Below are 27,023 nucleotides of genomic sequence, written 5' to 3'. Positions count from 1 at the left end.
GGAATCCACCAATCAGGGCCAGTGGTAAATACAATCCAAACAAGACCACCTGGCCATCACTATAAGCCAAGAGGAGGAAAGGGTTGAAATTTGGAAATGGATTTCTTAAGCCGGCTTCATTTCCAGCCAGTATATGCAGAAGAGCTAAGCAGCTTAAGGCTGCAGTGCAGAAAAGCCCTTAGTGTATGCATATGATTGCTCTATAGTAGCTAAATCAACACTAAGAACAGTATTCTTGTAAGCTTTAGGCTCTCTCTTTTCCCTGTATAAGAACAGCACACTAATTGCCCATAGGAACTAGTCAAGTTACAATATGAACATAGATTTTAATTGGGTTACTTATTAATAATTAACCAGAACTGATCAATTATGTCACTTGGATGAAACTGACAATTTCAGCCTGCAAGTTAATGAAGATAAACAAACAATATACAAAACAGATTTTTGTCTAAAAAGGCAGGCAAGACTTCACCCAAGCATTGCTGTTGTCATGAGATATGTGAAAGCTGCTATGAGCCAATCCCATAACTTCACTGCTACTCAGGCACCAACTGTATTAAACTCACTCACATTTTGTGTGCCTCAGGTGGAACCAAACACTGGATCTGAAAAGTGTGTGTGTGAGAGAGACACACACAAAGAGAGGAGGAAGGAAGGACTGTGCATTGTGGAAAGTGAAATCCTGGTTCCTGGTACAGAGGCATCCTTCTCCTTAAATTGATTCTTCACCTGTGACCTTTTCCTTTCAGGTGTTTGACCAAAGCAGTATGCTAATCTAATTATAGGAACTGTTAATCAAGATATTGTGTTGATTGCTCTAACACAGATTGAGGTGACTTCACCACCATAAGCTGCACGAATAGGAAGACATTCATGCAGGATGCTTTGAACCCCTGCAAGTCCAATATCACAGTAGGGAACTTTGAAGACTATGAACTCAAGATTGCCCCAGAAAAACATTAAGTTCATGATCCTAATGGCAGTATTTCAAAGAGCTCAGGAGTGCTGAGGCACACTGCACTCTAGCTCTGTGAGATTCCCTTCTTTGTTTCCATTGTTACTCTTCAAGAAATACTTGGAAAAGCCCAGCTGTGACTAGAACATGGTATTTCAGAGGAAGGCAAAATCTTCTCACAGTCCTAGGTGATATGCTTCCTCATCCTGGGATGAAGCTTCCTGGCAGGTTATCCACTCTGATTGCTCCATTACAAAACTAGCATGATTTTCAGCCATTCAGACAGGGGGAGTGCACTCTAAATTCATGAGTCAATGGTGCTCCATAATGCTGGCTAAGGTGACATCATCATAGGAAAGAGCTTCTGCTAGCTGACAGAACCACAAAACTGTGTAGTTACATGGAGCAAGTCTCCAAAGGACACTATGAAAAGAATTAGAGGAAAGCAAGGCAGTGCAAGAGATGGTGAAGGAAAAGTGTCAGCTCTTCACATACTGAGAACACTAGCCCAGCTTTAACAGCTGCAGTGCTATTACATGCTCTGTAGATCACTTTGAATGGTGAGTATCCACTGACATGCCAGCTAGGAATCAGAGACACACAGTGCTTCTACTGCATCACTCAAACCCTGATTCACTCCACCTACTGCTAGAAGGCAGTTTTTTACCACAATGTTGGAGCAAGCACATCGTGGAGTAGGCATAGGTGGTAGACTTTCCCATTTATTCTTTCCAGGATGAAAGGCCTCAGCTGATTCCAGAACAGTTGGTTGGTTTCCTGGTTAGAGAGAAATATGGTAACAGACAGAAAATGCATAGAATTCCAAAGCCATCAAATGAACATTCTACTGATCACTGATCATGTACGTGTACATTTATATTACAATTTAAAAAGTGATGTTAAACAGCAGGATGTTGTCATGCGCTGCCTGCCTCTGAATAATACTCAGACACTGGTTCGTGGATCAGGCTCTGATTTATTCACAGCGCAGTTACAGCGTTGGAAGAAAAAAGCTGAGAGTGACAGGAGCGCGCCGGTGCGGGGTTTAAATACCCCACGCCGGTCAGCGCCCCCTCACTCGCGGTCACGTCACCCCCCTTTGTCCAATACGTTGCCCTGCCGGTGGGTGAGGGGTTCCGGGATCGCCCATCATCAGGTTTTCTATTCCTCTGCTGATTGCTGTCAGCTGGGCGATCTCCGTTGTATTGGCGCTGATGGCTTGGGTGTGCTCCGTGATCCGTTTAGTTATTGTTTGTTGGCCGTTAGTCGTTGTGGGTTGATGGCTACTTATCTTGCACCCCTTCACCTATTTCCTTGCTATTGTCATGTGTGCCATTGCGCTGATGACTTCAGCTCAACGGCACTCATGACATACTGCCCCCTTTCCGAATAGTGTTCCCCCCCGGTTTTCTGGGTTTTTTTTTTTTTTTTTTTTCCGGTGGAGCTGTCAAAACGGCACTTTTTTTTTTTTTTTTTTCAAAATTCCCGCCGGAGTAGTTGTCGCCCCTCCCTTTGCTCCTCCCTCTACCACGTGCCTTCCCAGGGTGTGTCCCTGGTGCGCATGCTCGGGTCCTGTCCTGGCGTGCGCATGCTCCAGCCACACCCTGTTTGTTTGGCTCAGTTCGGCGAGGAGAGAGGCGTGGCTGGTCGGGTGCTTATCAGCTCCAGGTAGGGCCCTTCTTTTTTCTCATTTAAAGTGCGTCGCCTTTGTTGTATCTCCTGGGCGTTGCCCCCAGGTTGCCCTGTTGACTTGCTTGCCACACCCCCGCGGCCGGGGGGGCGGGGGGAGGGTGCTGGCGAACGCTTGTCACCACCCCGTGGGCCCGGGGCGGGGGGAGTGAGTCCCGGGGGGGGGAGGTCCACCCAAGTCGCGGGCTTGGGGGGGCCCTTTCCCTTGGGGCACGGGAGGCGGGGGGGGCCTGCAGGGGGGGGGGTTTGGCTTGCTGACCTTTGTTGTGGTTTGTCGGGGTATGCCCGGTGAAATGCTCTGGTCAGGTCAGGCGCGTTAACGTTGTGCGCCGCCACCCATTCCGGGTGGGGGAAGTGTTTCCACCTGACCAGATAGTGTAGAGTTCCTCGTTGCTTGCGGGAGTCGAGAATGTCCCTTATCTCGAAGTGGTGTTGCCCGTCGATCATCACCGGTGCGGGCTGTGGCGTGCTTGGGTGCCATCGGGAGGTGGTTGCCGGTTTCAGGAGGCTGGTGTGGAACACCGGGTGGAGTCTCCGTAGGTTGTGTGGCAGGTCCAAGCGTATTGCTACCGGGTTCACTATTTGCGTGACTCGGAACGGCCCGATGTACTTAGGCCCCAGTTTTTTCGAGGGTTGGGTTGACTTTAGGAACTTGGTGGATAGGTAGGCCATATCCCCCGCTTGGAACGTCGGTTGTTGGCGCCGGTGCTTGTCGGCCTGCTCTTTGTAGGCTGCCTGTGCATCCTTCAGCGCCGCCGTGATTACTGGCCATGCTTCCGCGATCTTCCGTCCCCAGTCGCTAGCGTCCACCTGGGGTTCCGGGGGTTGAGGTAGCTCCGGTATGGGGACGAAGTCGCGCCCCGAGACTACTTCAAACGGAGTTTTCCCCGTGCTCGTGTGGACGGCGTTGTTGTATGCGACTTCGGCGAACGGGAGCAGTTCAGCCCAGTCGTCTTGGTGGTAGTTAGTATATGATCGTATGAATTGCTCCAAGGTGGCATTAAGAACCTCTGTGGCTCCGTCCGTCTGGGGGTGCCAAGCCATAGATAGGGCCTGTTGGGTCCCCGTCAGCTTTAGGAAGGCCCGCCAGAATTTGGAGGTGAACTGTGTGCCCCTGTCGGTCACCACACGTGCGGGACATCCGTGTAGCCTGTACACGTGGATGAGGAAGAGTTTGGCTAGCTGTTGTGAGGATGGGACCGACGTGCAGGGGATGAAGTGGGCCTGCTTTGAGAAGTAGTCCTTCACCACCCAAATGGCCGTTTTCTTCTGGCTGGGTGGGAGGTCCACTATAAAATCCATAGAGATTTCCTCCCATGGGCGGGAGGGTTCTGCCACCCGTTGTAATAGCCCCGCGGGTTTGCCTGGTGCCCGTTTGGCCCTAGCGCACGTTGGGCAGGACGCTACGTAGGTTTTTACGTCTCGCCTGAGCGCGGGCCACCAGAATTGACGCCGTGTTAGGTGTAGGGTCTTGAGGAACCCAAAGTGTCCCGCTTGTTTGGCGTCGTGTGACCTATGCAAGATCGCCTGGCGTTGCGAGTCCGGGACGTAGATTCTGCCTTCCCCCCATGCCAGGTCCTGTGCCATCGTTACCTTGTCGGGGTTTGCCAGGAACCAGGGGTCGGTTTTGAGGGCGGCGGCGAGGTCCGTGCGCATTCCCCCTGGTAGTTGCGGTTGGCTTCTTCCGGTCGCCGGTTGTCCCGCCGTCGGCTGCGCCGTAGAGTCGAGCTGCCTCCGCGCGCCGCTTCGGGTGGTCACGGCCATCCCCAGTTGCGAGGCGGATAGGACCGTCCCAATGGTGTCTGGGGCGGGCTCTTCGTCTTGGGGCAGTCGGGAGAGGGCGTCGGCCAGGAAGTTCTTTTTGCCCGGCATGAACTTCAGCTGGAAATTAAAGCGGCTGAAGAATTGGGCCCATCAGACCTGTTTTGGGCTAAGGCGTCTAGGCGTTCGTAGGGCCTCGAGGTTCCGGTGGTCAGTCCAGACCTCGAATGGTTGGGTGGCTCCCTCGAGTAGGTGTCGCCATGTCTCTAGCGCTGATTTCACCGCGAAGGCTTCTTTCTCCCAGACGTGCCATCGCCTTTCTGTCTCGGAGAACTTCCTTGACAGGTAGGCGCATGGTTTCAGGAGTCCCGTGGGGTCTTTCTGTAGCAGGATGGCTCCCAGGGAGAAGTCTGAGGCGTCGGCTTGGACCACGAATGGCCGTTCTGGGTCCGGGTGCACGAGGATTGGCTCCGTAGTGAACAGCGCTTTCAGCTTGTTGAATGCGGTCTGGCACGCGGGAGTCCAATTCAGCACTGTGCCTGGGTTCTTGGCGCGTCGGGTGTCCCCCACCCCTTTGGTTTTGAGGAGGTCCGTTAGGGGGAGGGCTATCTCTGCGAACCCCCGGGCGAATGACCTGTAAAAATTCGCGAATCCGAGGAAGCTCTGTAGTTGGCGTCTGTTGCGGGGGCGCTCCCAGTTTAGCACCGCTTCGACTTTTGCGGGGTCCATTTCGATGCCGTCCCCAGAGATTCGGTACCCCAGATAGTCTAGGCGCTCTTTGTGAAACTCGCACTTTGTAGGCTTGGCATAGAGCTGCGCCCTTCTGAGCTTGTCGAGGACTTGCCTGACTAGGGTCATATGTTCCTCGTGCGTTTTTGTGTAAATAAGGACGTCGTCGATGTAGACCAGGACCCCTTTGAACAGATGTTCATGCAGTACCTCATTGATGAGCTGCATGAACACCCCAGGGGCCCCCGCGAGTCCGAAGGGCAGTACTTTGTACTGGAAGGCGCCTAGGGGGCAGTTGAACGCCGTCTTCCATTCGTCCCCCTCCCTGATTCGGATGCGATAGTACGCCTCGTGAAGGTCCAGTTTGGAAAAGACTTTGCCCGTGGACAGGTGGGCGAGCATGTCCTTCACCAGGGGTAAGGGGTATTTGTTGGACAGGGAAGCCGCGTTTAGGCCCCGGTAGTCGGTGCAGAGCCGTAGGGTCCCGTCTTTCTTCTCCCAGAATAAGACGGGGGCTCCGACCGGTGAGCATGCTGGCTCTATGAATCCCCTGTCTAGGTTTTTATCGATGAACTCCCGGAGGGTTGCCATCTCCTTCGGGGTCATCGAATAGATCTTTGGTCTAGGTAAGGGGACGTCGGGCAGTAGGTCGATCCGGCAATCCGTCTTGCGGTGGGGGGGTAGTTGGTCAGCTTCTGCCTCTCCGAAGACCTCGGAGAAGTCGGCGTATTGTTCTGGTAGGTCTGCTGTGGTAGCGGCGTTGTCTTGTGTGGTCGCCTCCGCTCGTCCTACCGTGGGGTTGGTTCTGCCCGCTGGAACTGGTGCTCGATACTCGCCGTCGCCGAATGTGAAGGTGCGGGTCTCCCAGTTGATCCGCGGGTTGTTTGTCGCGAGCCATGGCATCCCCAGGACTGCAATGGGCCGTCCGATGTGCGTGACGACGAACGATGTGCGCTCGGTGTGAGTGCCCATTTGCAGGGTGACCGGCTCGGTTTGTAGCGTGGCTGGTTTCCCTCCCGCTGTGGAGCCGTCCAGCTGGTGGAATGCCAGCGGCGTGGGGAGGGGGAAGCAGCGGAGGTCGAGTTTGGCGACTAGGTCGGGGTGGATGAGGTTTTTTGAGCACCCCGAGTCCACTAGTGCCGTGGCCGTGGTGGCTCCGTTGCCGGCAGAGAGTTTGATTGCTGCCATTATTACGGGGCTTTCGTCGTTCCGTCGAGGTGGTCCGCGCTGCTGTCCCACCGCCTGCCTCGCCACGCGTTTCAGGGCAGGCGGGGAGCTTTTCCCGCCGGCTGGTCGGGGTCTGCGTTATCCTCTTCCCCCCAGTAAGCGTCCCAGCCTTCCTCTGGTGTCGCTGTGGCCACGGTCATTCGGCGGTGAGGGGGCGGCCCCAGGTTGGGTGGTTTGGGGCTAATTTTCGGGGTGGGTTTGGGCGCACTGGTCGGCGGTCGGTTGGCGAAGCAATCCACCGTCTTGTGCCCTAATTTGCCACACCTCCCGCAGGGCTCCCGGTTGAATTTCTTTTTTGGGTATATGGGGCCGGCCATCCCCACGTGTGGTGCGGGTACCTTTTTTCCGGCATAGTTTGTGTCTTCCGTGGTTGTCATGAGGAAGGTGCGGTGCGCGTGTTCGGCTTTCCCCGCGAGGTGGATCCACCCGTGTAGCGTTTCTGGGTCGTCGCGGTAGAGGGCCCATTGGAGAACGTCGCGGTTGAGCCCCCTTTTGAACATTTCCAGCAGGGTGGTCTCGGACCAGTCGCTGACCTTCCCCGCGAGGGCTTTGAACTCCAGGGCGTAGTCAGGGACCGTGCGTGTGCCCTGTTTAAGTCTTTGGAGTGCGCTTTTCGCCCTTACTTTGGCTAGGGGGTCTTCGAAGTAGTTTTTCATCTCATTGATGAAAGCAGGGAAGGTGGCGAGGGCGGGGGAGCTGGACTCGTACAGTTGGACGTACCAGTCCGCCGCCCTGTCTTGGAGTTTGATCGCCACGGCGGCGATCTTGTCGGCCTCGGAGTCGTAGGAGTGTCCGTGCCTCCCCATGAACTCCCTAGCGTTCGTGACGAAAAACGAGAGTTTCGTGGGGGTCCCATCGAAGGAGATGGGGAAGTCCTTTGGGGCCCGGGCGTTTTGCGCGGCCCCGCCTCTCGCTTCCCGGTGTGTGGTGTCGTCCGCCTGTGCCATCTGCTGACCCTCCGCTGGCCCGTGGGGGTTCGGTGCTTCGCTCGGGGTGTGGGCCTGTGCGGGGACGTCGTTGGGTGGCGCGGGGGGCATAAGCGCCTGGAGCATGGTCCGGAGTTCCGTCAGTTGAGCCCGCATGGCCGCGAGTTCAGCTCGTGCCTCCTCGTCCACAGCCCGCGCCGCCGCTGGGGCCGGTTCCGTTGGCGCGTCCTCGGGGGTGGGTTGCCGGCGGGGTTCATCGTCCCTCTGCCGCGGGTCCGCTTCCTCCGCCGTCTGCTGGGTGTCTCCGTCGTCCTCCTCCGTGTTGACCGCCGTTGGGCTGTCGCTCCACGCCCGTTGCTGGGGTGCGATGTGGGGCGCGGGGTCCTCCGCTGGTTTCGGAAGTCGTGCTGCTCCCTCCTGCGGTCGGGTTGCCTCCATCGCCATCTCCCCTTGGGGTTGGAGCTGAGGCTCGGGTCGGGTGGGGTGGGCGTCCATGGCTCCGGGAGTCCGCGGTGCCTCTGGCCTTGGTCGGTCCTCCTCTGTCTCTTGCCGCGCGGCTCGCCCTCCTTGCCCGCGCCGCTCCGGCCTCATCTTGCTGGTCTTCTCGCCGTCTACTCCTCCCGCGGCTCGTTGTCGTCCGGTGGGGCTCGGCGAGGCTGAGTTTATGACTCTCAGCTTTATGTCATGCGCTGCCTGCCTCTGAATAATACTCAGACACTGGTTCGTGGATCAGGCTCTGATTTATTCACAGCGCAGTTACAGCGTTGGAAGAAAAAAGCTGAGAGTGACAGGAGCGCGCCGGTGCGGGGTTTAAATACCCCGCGCCGGTCAGCGCCCCCTCACTCGCGGTCACGTCACCCCCCTTTGTCCAATACGTTGCCCTGCCAGTGGGTGAGGGGTTCCGGGATCGCCCATCATCAGGTTTTCTATTCCTCTGCTGATTGCTGTCAGCTGGGCGATCTCCGTTGTATTGGCGCTGATGGCTTGGGTGTGCTCCGTGATCCGTTTAGTTATTGTTTGTTGGCCGTTAGTCGTTGTGGGTTGATGGCTACTTATCTTGCACCCCTTCACCTATTTCCTTGCTATTGTCATGTGTGCCATTGCGCTGATGACTTCAGCTCAACGGCACTCATGACAGATGTGCATTTATATGTGTTTGTGTATATGTATATGTATTTGTGTATGCATATTTGGGGCAAATTCTCTTCTAGGACAATGGGGAATTCTGTGAGCTGAAGTCCACACATCTTAAAAGTTGCCATGGATAGATTGTATAGTCTTTGGATAGATTATTATAGTTTCTTAACTAATGGATTTTGAGGAACCACAGAAAACACGTTAATTCAGCTGGATTTGTAGTGCTCTTATTCTCCCAGACAGAAGAGAGAATTGATTACATGCAATGCTCAGGACAGAGACCAGTTTCAGGAAACGGTGATTTTTTTTTTCTCTCTGTTCAGACATGAATACAAACACACAAAAGCACATACACTTCTTAGCCCTGAATATAGATTTGGTTGTCTCTCTCACTCTAGAGAAGAAATTAGTTTGTATTCTACTGTATCACATTCAGAACTGCACAAATAATGGTGAATTTGTAGCATTCCTTCAGATAATTAGGCAATCATAGCTGTGTATAGTATAAGCTTATAAAGATTTGTGCGGATTATATATATTTTTATATATTTTTATATATAATATATTATATATATATTTTCTTCATTTCAATTATTTTTATTTATTTTGTTTTGTTTTGTTTTATTTTATTTATATAGCCGCCCATCTCAGACCAGTGACTCTCGGCAGCTAACAATAATTAGCTCTCCCATTTTAAATCTTGTATACCTCTCTTCCCCATCCCCCAACTTCACACAGTAAAAACATACAATTTTTCAGTTCATTTCGTAAATATGAATATTTTAACTATAATGAGATTTTAGGTCAGCATCACTGAGTCAGGTTTGATTCCTGGTAATTGTATGGATAAATGTATGCTTGACATCTGGACTTGTCTTTTGTAATAACACAAAGCTTTTCTAATGAAATTCCTGTACTCTTTAATCCTATCCATCCATCCATCGTTTCTTTCTTCTACATCTCTCAAACTTACCTAGCATAATCATTTTTCCTTGTCCATCATCTGCTGCCTTGGGCATACTTTGTTCAAAGTATGTGACCCCAGTAGAGAACCCCAGTTCTCTAACCTGTACTTTCTGGGTTTCACACCTAGGAAGGAACTCAGAGAATCCATGATGGCAAAGCTTTGCATTGCCAGGCTAACTGCGTCCCTTTTGGCTCCAGAAGCATGGAATGGGGATGGGGTCACTAAGGAGAGGGGGACTCATTGGAGAAGCATTGGGATGGATTAAAGAGTGTCATGGACAGGCCAATTCCCTATCCCTGACATAAAGAAAACTAGAAGTGACCGTTTTAGGAGAATATAGTTCAAACATGATTTCACTTTGAGGGGATGGAAAAAATCCTCACCTAGTCCTCCCGCAACAATAATTCTTCCTTTTAAATAGCCGGCAATGAAATCTGCCCGTCGTTTCTTCAGAAAAGATGAGCGTTCAATCTTCATCCAGCCCCCTGAAAATTCACCTGGTTCGTTATTAAATGATCATGACGTTTTCATAGCTAATAAATGCTAGAGATCTCTAACTCAATGGGTTTGTCCACTGACATATTTGGCGTGCTCATATCCCCCCCTTTTTACCTGTTCTTCCTGTTTGGTGCAGACATGAGCACCAAACCGTTCAACTGTACTCCCTTTCCCATTGTAATTTCTGCAGAACACAATGATGTACATGTGTGGGCATTGCTTTCTGGGGAAATTATTATGGTAATGCAGTTGGTCCAGCAATGTAAGGACCCTGCTCAGTCAGCACCATGGAATATACGCTGTTACTGGGGAGATTCTGCTCCTAAGTGGTAGGCCTAAGATGAAATACCAGCTTGCTGTTAGGCTGGTGGGGGTGGGGGGGACAACATAAAACTTATCCTGGGTTTCAACAAATTTGGAGCCTATAGTATCAGAAAATCATGAAAATCTGGACTTCAAGAATATCTCATAAAAGGCTGTTCTCCATTACTACATTAAGATGTGGGGCCCTCTCTCTAGTGTGTAGTTACTGTTCACAATAAGATGATAAATGGCTTCTCTTCTCTGCAGACCCATCTCTTCCATCAAGTTAAGCTTCTGGACTCATGATTTTCACAGAAAGATTTTCTATCTGTATTTTAAAGCTTAATAAAAATTCAGGAACAATTGGCAGTACAATTGGAACAACAAGTTTTCTGGCACATAGAGAAACTATTTTTTGCTACAAATATGATTCTTGAAGTCTTGAGGGGGCAGTCACCAGACTGAATAAAAATGTTTGCTACTTAAACTATTACATTTGCTATCACATTATGTAATGAAGACTTTACAATGCAAACGCTTGAATTGAAAACATAATTTAGATGATGGGCTTCTTGAATATTTAGGGATCAGTATGTAACTTGATTCAATAGGGTTGTGAAATCAAAAGCAGATGTCCAGAGTTTTTACTATTATATTACATACTTTCCTCTAATTCCCCAATTATGCCAGAGACGAACACTATTTTGGGATGTGGGCTGCTTTTCACCTTTGTGTGTCTTGCTAGAGACAAGTGGGTGGTTCCAGAATGGAAGTACATTTTATTCTACTTAAAATTAATGTTAAATATAGTTAATATGTTTATTCTTCATGTATTTAATCATTTTCCCTTCTGCCCAGTTCAGAATGACAATTTGATAATGGCAGCTTGGCAGCAATTTCTGAAGGATCATTAGGATAGATCCAAAACTTTGTAGAGGCTAAATGCAAGCCAAGGAACACAGGTTATACACCCCATTGTAAGACTTGGGTAAGCAACCCTTAGTTCATTAGGTACATGCAGCCACTTTTTATGCCTCCAGAGCCTCCCAAAATTATATTGCTGAATTTATATGGCAAACCACATAGAAATAGAGGCATCATTTTTCTACACAAAGATATAAAATTAAATATAATGGGCAATCTTTAATGTACCCAACCTTTCAAAAAGGGATGGGTACTCAGAAATCCTGCCCAGTCTATTTTTGGTACATGAGCGCATCACCACCACACCCACGATGGTCTGTGCTGTGCTTTTTGTCCAAAAAGCAAGTTATAAAGAGTGTGTTATCAAAAGGTTGTTCTCCTCTGTGTTGACATAGTCACATGGGAATCTGGAGGGTAATCCCAGAAGAACTCACCTTGCTCAACGTCAAAGACATCCACATTTTTCATAAACTTGGGCTGACGGTACAATCTGCCCTGCCGCAATCCCCCGAGGCTAAAGATGTTGTTCTCTGTGCAAACAAAGGTGGAGAAAGCCCTTTTGCTGGGAATATTGGGGAATTTGGTCCAAGATCTGGTCTCAGTGTCAAAGACTTCAAAGGCATTCACAGCATATTTGGACTGCCTTCCACCTTCAGTGAAGAAAAGCATAGAGTGAGAAGTCAGCTTGGACTCATAGTGATATTATCTTTCATCATTTTGATGATTCAGCAAGAATTAGGGAATGGAAATTGAGGAAAAACAGATAGAGAGATGCTGTCACAAGTGAGGGGAAAGGAAGTTTTTGGGCTACTGAAAGCCCAACTCAGTTTTATGTCCTTGTCTTCTTCATCCTATTAGGAAGTAGCAAGAACTGGCTGCCTATGAAAATATTTGGAAAAAGAATTACCCCTCATTAAGGAATTTTCTCTGTAAGATTTGATCATTCCTGGATAGTCACTCAGCCTGACAGATTTTTATGCTACTTCTTCAACATTTCCATTATAAAGCTAACTTATCACATGGCACAACCAATTATTATGATTATTCTTAAACTGTTATTCTTTAAGTTATAAATCAGATAATCAAACTTTTCTCTGTCTATATATTTTGCAAAAAGTGTGGTATGTTGTAAGGTAATAATTTATTGCACAGTCGTCCTGTCAGTAATTCTTCAAAAGGATTGTGTATTTTCTTCCAGTCATCTCAGAAACTACCAACAGACTGTTAACAGATTTAACAGAACCAACTAAAACTCTTCAAAACATATTAAGTAACCCAAAAGACCCAATAGCCCAAGAAGAAAAAACAGGAATTATTTACAACATACAATGCAAAGACTATAACAGCCACTATGTAGGACAGACAGGCAGAAGACTAGCAGAGTGCATCCATGAACACCAACTAGCAGTCAGAAGACACAATGAGAACTCCTTAATCTCACAACACATGGACAGACTCAACCATAGTTTCAACTGGGAAACTGTGAGCATCCTAAACCAAGCCAAATCCAAAAACACCAGAGAATTCCTGGAAGCCTGGCACTCAGACAAAGCAGCCATCAACAGACACATAGAGGTAAACAACATTTACATACCATTCAAAAGAGACAATAGAAAAGACAGAAGACCAGAACACCTCCTCCCCAGCAATCAACACCCAGATATGCAAAAATAAATACTAGGATTAACACCAGATGAACCATCAAACAACACAATACACCCTAATCAAGGAACTACCAATTCAATCAATCAACCAAGCAGCAAACAACAGCCCAATCAAAGAACTCCCAAGGAGAGAACAACACCCCCACCAACACAAGCAGGGCAAGCCACTATATATATAAACAGAGAGTAATGCTCTCTCCCTGTTCGCACTGAAGATGTTACCTAGCCTGGCAATGAAATGTCTGCAAGAAAATAACAAGACTCAGAGAGCACCAAGGACTCCACAGTTCAACCCTGAACTACAAATATTCGCTTTGATTGGCTTCCAGTTACAGTTATGCTCATTAGGCATGTCAGAATAGTTTCCACCGATTTGTCCATTTTATAGTATTAGATTTTACATCAGCAGCATTTTAATCTTTTAAAATATACCAAATTTATTTTCTACCCTTTTTGGGGGTGCTGATGGTGATATTATTCTTTTATGTTTACAGTTGGCCTTGACCAAAATATTATCAATGGGTAATTGCTCCTCTAACACAGAACTAGAGCCAAAAGGAAGCAATAAAAAGTATGAAATGAGAGGAAGCTCTCAGCACATCTGGGGAGAACTTGAGATCTGTAGAAAGTATATATGCTTTTAAATTGTCCAAGGAGGACTAAGTATGCTCACCAGCTGCATCTTGAATTCTAAACAAAAGCACTCATATTTAGAAGGGCTTTTTACTGCAAGTTCTGTTCAGGTAACTGTTTCAGTAATTTTTCTTAAGTTTACCTCCTCTCCTATCAGTCTTGCTCTCCCCTTGCAGGAAGCTTGACAAGTATTGTCTCCATCATCTAAAGCAATGGTTTTCAAACTTGGCAACTTTAAGATGTGTGGACTTCAACTCCCACAATTCTCTAGCCAGCATGCTGGCTGAGGAATTATGGGAGTTGAAGTCCACACATCTTAAAGTTGTCAAATTTGAAAAAGACTGATCTAAAGTAATCTCTCTTACATGCATATATCTACTCATGCCTCAGTATTCTGACAGTGTATTAGCTCTGGCATAGATGCCAGCAGGATTTATTCTCATTCTAAGACCATATTGCTTGAAATGTGTAAGAAGTCAGCAAAATTTGTTGCAATTAATTAAGAAGACCACTTAGTTGTAACTTTGTTCTCACTGAAATCCACAAGACAGAGATCGCCCATATTACAGATCGATGGCATCACATTTTGAACTGCCAGGGAAAAATGTTTTGTGGGATTTTCTGCCTCAGGGTCCAAGGACTACTACTTGACTAGCCTTTGGGTATTTTGCATCATGACTTGTGGGGAGGGTGATAGATTTCCAGGTACATTCTGGCCACAAAACATCTTGGCCCAGCTTTGGAAGCTTAGAACATAATATAATGTTTTTCTTAGAGGGAGAAGAGCTAAAACAATATAGAAATGCCTTTTGTTATTTCACTCTGCTCAGAGCTTAGCTTCCTTTGATTTCATCAGCCACTGGAGCCATGTGTTGTGTGAATAGTCAAAAATGGCAATAAGGTTTAATTTCTTTTATCTGTTTCTTGAAAATTTAAACAAATAATTAGCCACTGATTTATTCTTTTTAAAAGTCAGTTAATATTATTACAGGTGTTGGATCAACTAAGAAAGTTTCTGCTCCTATTTCTGCACATGTTGTTTATTCGTTTAGTCGCTTCCGACTCGTCGTGACTTCATGGACCAGCCCACGCCAGAGCTTCCTGTCAGTCGTCAACACCCCCAGCTCCCCCAGGGATGAGTCCATCACCTCTAGAATATCATCCATCCATCTTGCCCTTGGTCGGCCCCTCTTCCTTTTGCCTTCCACTCTCCCTAGCATCAGCACTTTCTCCAGGGTATTTCTGCACACACGGTATATCAATTTGCTACAGGTAATACTTTGCAGAACTGGAATCCGGAATGCAGAGGGAAAAATCAACCACATAAGAAAATGAAATGGTTCAGTGTTCATTTCACAGTGAAAGCCAGATTTTGGGCAGGGAGCCATAGGTAAAGGTTTCCCTTGACATTAAGTCCAGTCGTGTCTGACTCTAGGGGGCGGTGCTCATCTACGTTTCAAAGCCGAAGAGCTGGCGTTTGTCCGTAGACACTTCCGTGGTCATGTGGCCAGCATGACTACACAGAATGTCGTTACCTGCCCACCGAAGCGGTACCTATTAATCTACTCACATTTGCATGTTTTCGAACTGCTAGGTTGGCAGGAGCTGGGACTAGCAACGGGAGCTCACCCCATCACACGGATTTGAACCGCCAACCTTCCGATCAGCAAGCTCAGCAGCTCAGCGGTTTAACCCGCAGCGCCACTGCGTCCCAGGCAGGGAGCCATAGGTACCAAATAATAATAATAAAAAAAACCTAAATGTCCCAGTGGATCAAACCTAAGACCAATGTAGCTGGGCACCTGTTTTCTACAATGGCCACCTAGAAGCCTGTCGCTGTTCCCAGGCAACTGATTTTGGGAGGCAGACTGTCTCTGATTCAGGCAGCTAGACTGAGGTTGATTGCTTGCTTGCTTGCTTATTTATTTATTTAATATTTATCCTGCCTTTATTATTTTTTTTATAAATAACTCAAGGTAGGGAACATACCTTCCTCCTCCTCTTTTCCCCACAACAACAACCCTGTGAGGTGAGTTGGGCTGAGAGAGTGACTGGCTCAAGGTCACTCAGCTGGCTTTCAGGCCTAAGGCGGGACTAGAACTCTCAGTCTCCTGGTTTCTAGCCTGGTGCCTTAACTGCTACACCAAACTGGCTTAGGTCAGTGTTTCTCAAACTTTTTGCAATTGTGAACCACTAAATGAATTTTTGAAAAATGCAGGGACCACCCTTTTTGATAAGCACCCTCTTTCCATGTTTTTGTCTTTAACAGCATTGCAAATAGAATAAGGTAATGTTTCTCAACCTTGGCAACTTTAAGATGTGTGGACTTCAATTCCCAGAATTCCCCAGCCAGCATTCTTGGAGATGATCAGGCACACTTCAGGACTTGAGTATTTAGTCAATGTCTCCCCTTAGCCATCAAATTGTATCTATGTGTCTATGTATATATGTCCTTATATCAATGAATATATGGATTTAATTTATTCATTAAGTGGGACTCCCTCTGAGGTGTTCTAAAACCACAGCAATCTAGATCAATGTTTATCAACTTCAGTAACTTTACAATGTAAAGTTTATGATGCTTTATGATGCTGGCTGGGGAATTCTGGGAGTTGAAGTCCACACATCTTAATATTGCCAAGTCTGAGAAACACTGGAATAAGGATTATACCTGCATTTTTGTATGTGTTTCCATTCCTTCCATTTTCAAAGACCTTTTAAAACTAAATTTTGTGTCAATAAAATTAACCCACATTTACATATTTATTTACTACTTGAATTATTTTATATATTCCATGCCTATAATGACAATAATTCTTAACATAGTGGCATCATTTAATAAAGGCTCATAAAATAAAATACATAGGAGATAAAGGTTATATGGATCCCCAGGCCTATGGAATTCCATACGCTGATATTCACTGTTGTATTTCCCCATTTGCTATTCTCTTTGTAGGTTGCTTGTGCAAGATCACAATTTCACTTAGCACAACAGATGTGGATTCACAGTTGGTTACTGCACATGTGATCTGTCCATTAGTGTCAGTTTTTTGATGTATTTTTTATTCATTCATTCATTCAAATTTTGAGGCTGCCCAACTCCTTGACAACTCCAGGTGGCTTACAAATAAAAAAAATCAATACCTATAATAAAACCCACAACAGATCAGAAGAGTAGGACACCAGCTATAAACCACCCATAACAGAAAGGGGTTCCACAATCACCCTGCCCAAAAGGCCTGGGAGAACAGCCAGGTCTTCAACCATTTCTGAAGCAATATAAGGGTGGGAGCCACATGAATCTCTGGGGCTACACAAATCATTCCAGAAGCCAAGACTTGTCTGCTTCAGTGAATCAGTTTTCAGCCATGGACCCATTTTTCTGAACCAGCAAAAATGAACTTGGTAAACATAAAAAAATCTTATAAAATGAAAATGGTACTAACAGGAATTGGTTTACCATTTTGTAGAAAGCAAGCATGCTGGGTGTAGGGGAGATACTGCAGTCTCCTAATGCTCTCTGTTAGCAATACTGTCAATGCTGGAATTCAATTTTGTGTGCACCAAGTTGCTGATAAACTTATTGACCCCCAGGGCAATAGATGTAGAGATAGTAAGGAGGGACTCTTCTTTCCTTGCCTAAAATGCTTTGCATATCTGTACTTAATATGCCTTCTATTAGTTAGACTGCTATCCTCAGGCTTTTATTACTTTCTTCATCTCTGAGTTTTTGCCTTCTTTCCATATTGTCTCTGACCCGTGCAGCTCACCTGATTTGCTATCACTCCATAATGGATGACAGCACACTACAGTATTTTAGCTGAAGACAGACGAAAGTAACTCAGCCTTTCCTATCACCATGTTATTTCCTAAATAAAGCTTATATTATGTTATACTTATTATATTGCAAAGGTTTTACTCCTAACTTCCACATTTGTTTCTCTACTACAGTATGCATTCTTTCCACTCTATAAAGCTAGCTGCTATCCAGCAAGCAAAATGTCTGATCTTCAAGCACCACAGCAAGAGATTTCTTGATGGAAACAGTAATCATGAAATACTCGGCCACATGAAAGTTGCTAATTGGTGGTGGACAGTGTGTGTGTGTGTGTGTGTGTAGCTGAGACAATGAGCAAGCCCTGTCTACCTGACTGATTTGTGAACCCAGGGAGGCAGCAGACAGCCTTTAGCTAGTGAACGAGGGGCAGTTGTGATGGACTCACCTGAAGGACCACTGGGGATCACTGGTGGTTTGCAGAACACAGTCTGAAAACGTGGTAGCAAACCCTCTATATCAGTTAGACACCGTGTGAAAAAAATGTTAAGCCTTTCCAGATTCTCTTGAGATTGGCAGAACTGAAGAACCTAGACATTTTGATCTTATATAAAGTCAGTTATTTTTTTAATGGTCTCATTTCTGCAGAAACAAGACCAATAATGGGCTTTATAGTTTCTACCTCCCTGTGGACATAAGGAACATTAGATTTTCTACCACAGATGTCATCAACGATGACTGAAACCAGTCACGATTAGTAGCTGTTTAAATTAAAAGTAATCTATATTCATTATTTGATTATTAGAAAGGAAATAAAATTGTAAAAAAACATAGTTTCAAGCACTGAAGTTCATATGATTAAAGATAAATAGACCACAGGGTGCCTCAAGGCTTTCTACTGATTATTATTATTATTATTATTATTATTACTTTAATCCATTCAATTGTGTCCGATTCTTGGAAACTGCCTGGACAAGTCCCTGCAGTTTTCTTGGCAAGGTTTTTTGGAAGTGGTTTGCCATTGCCTTCTTCCTAGGGCTGAGCAAAAGTGACTGTCCCAAGGTCACCCAGCTGGCTTCATGCCCAAGGCAGGACTAGAACTCACTGTCTCCTGGTTTCCAATGCCTTAACCACTACACCACACTGGTTCTCCTGTTGATTATAATCTATCCCTAATTCACTTTGATACTGTTTAGCCAATACTAGAAAAACTGCATTGGCTTAATTATGTTTAATCTAGAGGACTTGGATGCTTCCGTACAGTACCGGCTCAAGGATATATGGAGCTGCTAGGCCACATGGACTGAGGGTGCCACCTCCCACTGATGCAAGGATTTGCATTTTTAGAATGATTCTGAAGGATGGGCAGCATTGGTGCCCCCTAAACTTTGGCGCCCTAGGCCAGTACCTACTCAGCCTTAGTCTAAAGCCAGCCCTGCTTCTGTAACAAAACTCTGCTATATAGTTATATGGTTATGTAATAACTAAAGAGTCAATTGGGAGCTGGCAAAAGCAGTTTTATTTGTATTGTAACAACCAAATAAATTATATTCAAAAGGGAGCAAAGAGAAAAAAGGAAGCCCAAAGGGGATGTTTGAGCCATCTATTTTTTTCCCTTGACCATATTGTAGTGTCTGAAGAATTCACAGATTTCATATTATTGTATGATTTTCAATTGGTTTAATATAGGTACTGATTAAATTAAAATATTGGAATATTTTTAGGGCCAATCTAACTAATTTTCTCCACCAAATTCCAGTCCCGGATTTAACAATGCCCTCTTGTGTGTTCCTCTTTATTGGGCTCCTACAGGCTTATCTGATGAGGATAGTAACCATAAGGACTATGCTGAATGCCAGTGGGCTTGGATTTGCCATGCTTAGAAAGGATACTATATTGGGGCTGCAAAACTCCAGTTGATGGTGATGTGGCAGAAAAGTGTTAGAACTTAGTATCTCTCTGCTCTCATTTACTAGTTGTTTGGTTTTTTGCAGATTAGTACAACCTGAGAGAGCCAGTTGATGTAGTAGTTAAAGGCACTGATCTAGGAACAAGGAGACCATGAGTTTCAGTGCTGCCTTAGGCATGAAGCCTGCTGAGCGATCTTGGGCCAGTCACTTTCTCTCAGCCATAGGAAGAAGGCAGTCGTAAACCACTTCTAGAAATATTGTCAAGAAAAATGCATGGACTTGTTCAAGCAGTCACCAGGAGTCAAGATTAACTTGGAGGCATACAAAAAATATTAATATGACATCTACCTGCTATAAATTATTCATATATTTCATTCTTTTCTCTGTTTCTTTCGGAGCCTAGAGAAAGAGTTGGAACTAAATTGGCCTAGCCACTTTTGAAATCAGAATCTAAGGGGGAAGCTTATCTACTTCAATTGTCTTCCTTGTTCCTCCAGCTTCTGAAGCTATTCTCCTTTATTCAAGTTACTTTGTCACTTCTCTGCCTCTTCTGCTTGTTTTTCTAGGGATCAGTGCCTACACATCAGAAAACCTTGGAATTTACATTTGAGAAACTACCTAATAGCAGAATACATTCAGAATCTCTGTGCATTCAGAGATCCCGTAAAGCACTGAATTTGGTACACTGATTCTAGACGGGTGGTTCCTCTCACTACTAATTGTTGCATATCTCTTGTCAGCTACAAGTAAAATTACCATTGACTTACCGTATGTCTAGATGCATTGCATTTCTATATGTAGCTTTCTCTTAAGTTCCATCAGTCCCAGTTATAATGCTTCCTAGACCTTAAAGGCATTATGAACAATGTCCAGCTGCTGATACTGAACTATTGGATGCTATGATCTGAGTTGAGATGCTTTCATGAATGGATGAGACAGTTGCTTCAGGTGGAGAATGAGAAGATTCAGTTCAGTCAAGCAGCAGTTCAATCTAGCTATCTCCATGTGAACAACCTTTCACATATACATTTGCACAAACACTGCAATTAGACTTTCATGAAGTCAGTGAAAGCTATTTTTAAAACCTCACAATATTTATCTTAGAGGGTACTATTATGAATGGGATGGCTAACATAGCCTTGTACCACTGTGCAACAAGGTTAACCTCATCAGTAGTATCCCCTTTTCCTTAAAAATTCTCTCCCTATGCTGCAAAAGAGGCTTTAAAATAGCCTTCATTGAGGTTATTGGCTGTTTTAAAAGCTTTGAGAGTAGAGCCTTCCATAATTGCTAGCTATCTAAATCTGGGTCTTGGGGGAGGCGGGGAGGAGACAACATTAGGTTCACAGGCTGAAGGTTCCCAATTCCTTATTGATATAAATGGAGGAACAGTGCTAAGGCTCTCTACAGCTATGGACACACAGTTCAGACTGGACTTTCTACAGTTAAAGATAAAAATACAAATTCATATCAGGGGAGGACAATAACTGGATGACAGTTTTGTGTAGAAGCTCAGTAAAATGTAAGAATGTAAAGTATGGCAATTCCCATCTAATTACCTACTGTCATGTTCACTGTTCCAATGTTCCTGGTACATCGTAACGTTTCGCATGTCATTTGCCTGATACGTGTTTGATCTCAGGAGGGAGGAGGATTCCTCTTCGGGGAGTTGTTATCTGTTGGCTGCTGGGTTGGAATGTGTTTGGGTTATCTCATGTGTTCAAGGTTGCTTTCCCAGGATGTGTGGAAAACGGTTACCAGCACCTGGGAGGGGGGTGGTTGCTATGGCCGGGCGAGGGAAGGGATTACGTTTGGAGCCGAGGGTTTTTAGTTTGTATTTGGCGCGCTTTTAGTCATTCTCAGCTTTCTCTGTATTTGCATACTATTCTTTCAATAAATCAGATATCATTCAGTACCTGCTTGTGAGTCTGAGTATATCAGAATAGGCAATCATTACATAAAGCTGAGAATCCTAAAATTTTACTGTTAACATCCTTCCAGAGTAATCTGTGAGGAAATTAAGTTAGCGATGACTGAGCCTACTCCTTACTCAGGGGAAAGTGAAGACTCGAGTGCGGGGGAACCGGATTCCACGGTAAAGAAAGGGGAAAAGGCCCCCACTCCGGAGTCGGAGGACCTGTCAGAGGCTTTGAGCTCCAGCACAGCAAAAGGAAAAACTGTGAGTTCTAAAGTGGCTAAAAAAGCAGAAGAACCGCCGGCTGATCCAATGACGTGGGGTGAGGAACAGGGCACCCTACCAGGGATGTCTAAGACGTCTGGGAAGCAGAGGTATCCGCTGTCCCCAAATGTGGTCAGGATTGACAAGAGAGAGTCGGAGGACTCCGAGATCCCTGAGAGATCACAAGGATGGGAAGCCAGGATACAATTCCTGGAAGAACTGATGGTGAAAATGTCATCGGCGTTGTGGGGCCAGGGCAGAGGGGGAAGGGAACAACACTGCAGGCAGTCATCCCCATCTCCTTCCCCCCCCCCCCCCTGGTGTGAGGAAGAAGGATCGTAGGAGGCATCGGGTGGGCTCACCTTCTCACAGTCCCAGATGTTCGTCCCCATCGCCCCCACGGAGTCTTGAAGACAGAGGAAGGAGGAAAGATAAAGATGGGAAGAGAAATCCCAAAGTTAGGGTTTCGAATTCCCCCCCCCCCAAGAGGAAAGATCCCCAGTGTCCAGGAGAAGGGCTGGGCAGAAAGAGAGGAAGAGAAGCCCACAGGGCGCAAGATACAGGGATTTCACTGTCAAGTTTGATGGGGATCCCGCAAAGCTGTCATTTTTCCTGACCAACACCAAAAGCTATATGGAGGAGTTTGGGAGGTTGTTTCCTTCAGAAAGGGCTAAGATAAATGCTGTGGCCACCAAACTGAAGGGGAGGGCAGCTGATTGGTTTGTCCAATTAACTGAGATGGAGGCCCTGGAACTGGAAGATTTCAAAGACTTCCTGTGGGCACTCAAATTGCATTTTGCTGACCCGTTGGCTAAAGAGAAAGCCAAGGTGGTGCTGAGGGAACTGATCCAAGGATCAAGGTCCATTGCAGATTATGCCCTAGAATTCCAAGCCTTAGCTGCAAAGGTGGACGACCGGTCGCAAACAACCCTAATAGAAATGTTTAAGGATGGACTAAAACCCGAGTTGCTGAGGTGGTCGTTGGGAAGAGCTGATCCCATTACCCTATATGACTGGATCCAGCTGGCGGGGAACGTTGAACAAGCCCACGCTAAGTTTGCACAGAGCAAAACAGGTCCTAAGCAAATAGCTATGATGAGAGCGACAAAGTCCCCGGGCACCACGGGCAGAACGGGGTGCACAGCCTGGCAGGAGGAGAAGGAGAGCCGTTTTGCAAAGGGGCAACGCCTCCAATGTGGGAAGGAAGGACACCGAGCAGCAGCGTGCCCGAAAGGAAAGACCGAGGAGTGCCCGGGAAAGTCATCAGGGAAATCTCCCTCCTTGCCCAGGAAGATGAAGGCAGCGTTGGCTAAGACCGAGGCTGAGGACATCCCTTTCTTTGGGGGCGAGGGGGAGCCCGAGCTGTTCCAGCTGGCGGGAAATGCCAACCACCTGCTTTAAAGGGTGCCACTGGGCAGGTGGTAGAGGAAGGGTGCAACCATGTTTTGGTGAGTGGCACCTACCCCACACTGACAGTGAAGGTGAAGTTGGGCTCCCGCACAAAAACGGTGGAAGTGTGGGCGTTGATCGATTCAGGGTGCTCACGTTGCTTGATGCATCCTGATGTGGTGGCTGCTTTGGAGCTACCCAAGTTTCCGTTAAAACGGCCCATGATTTTTACCCAACTGGATGGGACTACGGCGGGGGGAAAGCCAGTCACCCATTCCATGGGCATGGTGGCATTGCAAATGGGTAGCCACCGGGAGGGGCTGCCTTTTGTAGTGGCACCAGTGGGGGGTCCTTTGGTCATTTTGGGGATCCCTTGGTTGGTCCAACAAAACCCATATATAAATTGGGTGCACAGGACTTTTGACTTTTAGGGATGGTTTCTACCAAGCTCCTGAAGGAAACGATGCCTCAGAGGCCACAGTGCGGAGGGCGGCAGCCGCAACTCCGCGTTTTGCCGCCACCCCACTAGAAGGGCTGCCGGAACAATACCAGGGTTTTGCAGATGTGTTTGGCGAGAAGGAGGCGGACCAACTCCGACTGCATCGGAAAACTGACTGTGCCATAGAGTTGGTCCCAGATGCCCAACTGCCCAAGCCTAAAATCTATGCCATGACCCAAAAAGAACTGGCAGCGCTGAGGGAGTTTGTGGACAAAAATTTGGCAAGGGGTTTTATCGAACCAGCTAATTCACCAGTGGGTGCACCTGTTTTATTCTGAGCGAAGAAGGATGGGACATTGAGACTTTGCACAGATTACCATGGATTAAATGCGGTTTCGATATTAAACAAATATCCTTTGCCAATAATAAAAGACATGTTAGCAAATCTGGCCAAGGGGAAAATCTTCTCTAAGCTGGATCTGAGGGAGGCGTATTTCCGTATACGCATACGGGAAGGGGATGAGTGGAAAACTCCTTTCAATTGTCCTCTGGGCTCTTTCCAGTACAAGGTTTTGCCATTTGGATTGGCAGGGGCACCTGGGGTGTTTATGCAATTGATCAATGAAGTGTTGCATGAGCATTTGTTCAAAGGGGTACTGGTTTATTTGGATGATGTGTTAATTTACACTGAAACACTAGAAGAACATGAGCGTTTGGTGAAACAGGTGCTCAGCAAACTGAGAAAGGCTGAGCTTTATGCTAAACTGTCTAAATGTGAATTTCATAAGACTCAACTTGATTATTTGGGGTACAGAATTTCTGACAAGAATATTGAAATGGACCCTGCAAAGATCCAAGCCATTTTAGAGTGGGAGCACCCATGCACTTGCAGACAGCTCCAAAGTTTCCTTGGATTTTCCAACTATTATCGCCAATTCATCCAGGGGTTCGCAGAAATTGCATTGCCTCTCACTGACTTATTGCGAACAAAGGGTCTGGGGGACACACGCAAGGTAAAGAACCCAGGAGCATTGCTCAAGTGGACACCTGAATGCCAGGTGGCTTTTGACAAGCTAAAAAGCCTATTCACGGCTGAGCCTATCCTGCAACACGCTGATCCCACTAAACCTTTTGTGGTTCAAGTGGATGCCTCTGATTTCTCCATTGGGGCACTTTTGTTGCAGGCAGATGCTGCTGGCTGCCTCAGACCCTGTGCGTATCTCTCCCGAAAATTTTCTGAGACAGAACGACAATGGCATGTTTGGGAAAAGGAGGCTTTTGCAGTCAAAGCAGCTTTGGAGGTATGGTGCCACCTTTTAGAGGGGGCCAAATGTCCGTTTGAGGTTTGGACAGACCATAAGAACTTAGAAGCGCTCAGCACACCCCGTAAGCTCAGCCCTAAACAAATCCATTGGGCTCAATTCTTCAGCCATTTTAATTTTAAGTTGAAGTTCATTCCGGGTAAGAAGAACTTCCTGGCTGATGCGCTTTCCCGCCTGCCCCAGGATTCGACCTCAGTACCTGACGTGGTAGGCACTTTGTGGACAGACCCTCAGTTGAGTATGCAGGCTGTCACTCACAGCCAGTCATGCGCGCAGCTGCCCTCAGGTTCGGTTTCACCAGCTGGGGGGAGGCTGTCAATCCCTTCTCAGTTGCAACAACAGTTTCTCTCCGAACTGAAATCTGACACTTGGTTGCAAGCGAATAGAGACAATGTTACATTTGACCGAGGCTTTGCATGGAAGCAAAGCTGTCTCTATGTCCCTGACAGTTTGCGAAGAGAGGTCCTACTCAGGTCTCATGATGACAAACTGGCTAGTCATTTTGGCTTTGTAAAAACCTTACACCTGGTGCGGCGCCAGTTTTGGTGGCCCACATTGAGGCATGATGTAAAAAGTTATGTTGCTTCTTGTCCTGTCTGTGCCATGTCAAAACAGAAGGGCGGTAAACCGCAAGGGCTGCTGCAGCCGGTGGCCAGCCCCTCCCGTCCTTGGGAGGAAATCTCTATGGATTTTATTGTCAACTTGCCTCCAAGCCAGAGAAAGACTGTGATTTGGGTTGTGAAAGACTACTTTTCTAAACAAGCCCATTTCATTCCATGTGCCTCTATCCCGTCGGCTCAGCAGTTAGCCCACCTCTTCCTAGTCCACGTGTACAGAATTCACGGATGCCCCGCCCGTTTGATCACAGACCGCGGGACACAATTTACTTCCCAGTTTTGGCGGGCATTTTTAAAACTGCTGGGCGCCAAACAGGAGCTGTCCACTGCGTCGCATCCTGAGACTGACGGATCTATGGAGGCTCTTAATGCCACCTTGGAACAATATTTGAGAGCCTTTGTAAGCTATCAGCAGGACAATTGGGTTGATCTCCTGCCTTTCGCTGAAGTGGCTTACAACAACGCGGTACATCAGAGCACAGGACACACCCCCTTCCGTACTGTGTTTGGCCGGGATTTCGTGCCCATTCCTGACCTGCCTCAACCCACTTCACCGCCTTCTTCTCCTTCCGACTGGGCTGCACACCTGGCCGATTCCTGGCCAGTAATTCAACAAGCGCTGGCAGATGCCCAATCAACCTACAAACTGCATGCTGATAAGAAGCGAGCCCTTCAGCCTGCCTTCAAAGTTGGCGATAAGGTCTACCTTTCCACCAAGTTCATTAAATCTCCTCAGCCCTCTAAGAAATTGGCTCCTAAGTTTGTTGGACCTTTTCCCATTGTTGGAATTATCAACCCTGTTACTTTCAAATTGGACTTGCCACACAACCTTAAATGCTTACATCCTGTTTTTCATTGCAGCTTGCTCAAGCCTGTTCACCACTCCGATCGCTGGCATCTCCAACCTACACCCCCTCCGCCCATTATGATTGACGGACAACAGCATTTTGAGGTGAAGTAGGTCCTTGATTCCCACAGGCTTCGTAATACCCTACAGTACCTTATACGCTGGAAGCATTTCCCCCACCCTGAGTGGGTGGGTGGCTGCCCACGATGTTCACTCTCCTCTTCTAGTTAGGCGTTTTCACGCTGCTTATCCTATGAAACCTGCTCCTTAGTATTTTTTGGGGGGCAGTATGTCATGTTCACTGTTCCAATGTTCCTGGTACATCGTAACGTTTCGCATGTCATTTGCCTGATACGTGTTTGATCTCGGGAGGGAGGAGGATTGCTCTTCGGGGAGTTGTTATCTGTTGGCTGCTGGGTTGGAATGTGTTTGGGTTATCTCATGTGTTCAAGGTTGCTTTCCCAGGATGTGTGGAAAATGGTTACCAGCACCTGGGAGGGGGGTGGTTGCTATGGCCGGGCGAGGGGAGGGATTACGTTTGGAGCCGAGGGTTTTTAGTTTGTATTTGGCACGCTTTTAGTCATTCTCAGCTTTCTCTGTATTTGCATACTATTCTTTCAATAAATCAGATATCATTCAGTACCTGCTTGTGAGTCTGAGTATATCAGGATAGGCAATCATTACACCTACTTTTCTTCTTTCCATTTCATCCTTGTGCCTAGGAAAAAGTGTTTGCCTTCTGGGACAGCATTTAGGAAAAATAGCCAAACAAAGACTGAGACGGACATTTCTCCCAGCACCATCTCCTCTAGAACAGATTTTCCAATACCACATGCCTTAGGCAGCTGGGGAAGATGTTTCTTATCCTATTTCTGACTGGTGATATTGGGATGGCATTTCAGTATTGTTTTCCAAGAGCCTATCTGTGAGTGCCTGCCCCTTAATCTCAAAATATTGCATGGAGAAACGGACATTCATGAAAATGTTATTTCCTTCCACCATGAAGGACAGATGCAGCCCACAGACTTCTGCAGAAAACCTGACTAGTTACTGCTCAGACATTTTTATTCAAGGGGCATTTCCAGCATTGTATATTTTGAGCAACTGTCTGAGGAAGAAGAAACAGCTTCCT

General features: G+C 46.8%; 1 protein-coding gene across 2 annotated transcripts in view; it reads right to left on the bottom strand.

Annotated features, from left to right (window-relative positions):
* Nucleotides 1–1,093: 1,093 nt before the first annotated feature.
* The window catches only part of KLHDC8A (kelch domain containing 8A), a 35,992-nt gene continuing 10,062 nt past the window's right edge, over nucleotides 1,094–27,023 (bottom strand). For both annotated transcript variants that reach the window (XM_063297510.1, XM_063297511.1), the window contains 3 exons: nucleotides 11,551–11,766; nucleotides 9,775–9,876; nucleotides 1,094–1,732 (listed from right to left, as the gene is read on the bottom strand). In XM_063297510.1, the coding sequence (XP_063153580.1) occupies nucleotides 1,539–1,732; nucleotides 9,775–9,876; nucleotides 11,551–11,766 (512 nt within the window). In that variant the 3' untranslated portion in view covers nucleotides 1,094–1,538. The remainder of the gene's footprint in view (nucleotides 1,733–9,774; nucleotides 9,877–11,550; nucleotides 11,767–27,023) is intronic.

Source organism: Candoia aspera, chromosome 3 (genome assembly GCF_035149785.1).
Source record: "Candoia aspera isolate rCanAsp1 chromosome 3, rCanAsp1.hap2, whole genome shotgun sequence".
NCBI classification, from domain to species: Eukaryota; Metazoa; Chordata; class Lepidosauria; order Squamata; family Boidae; genus Candoia; species Candoia aspera.
This window is presented reverse-complemented; position numbering and strand designations above follow the sequence as displayed.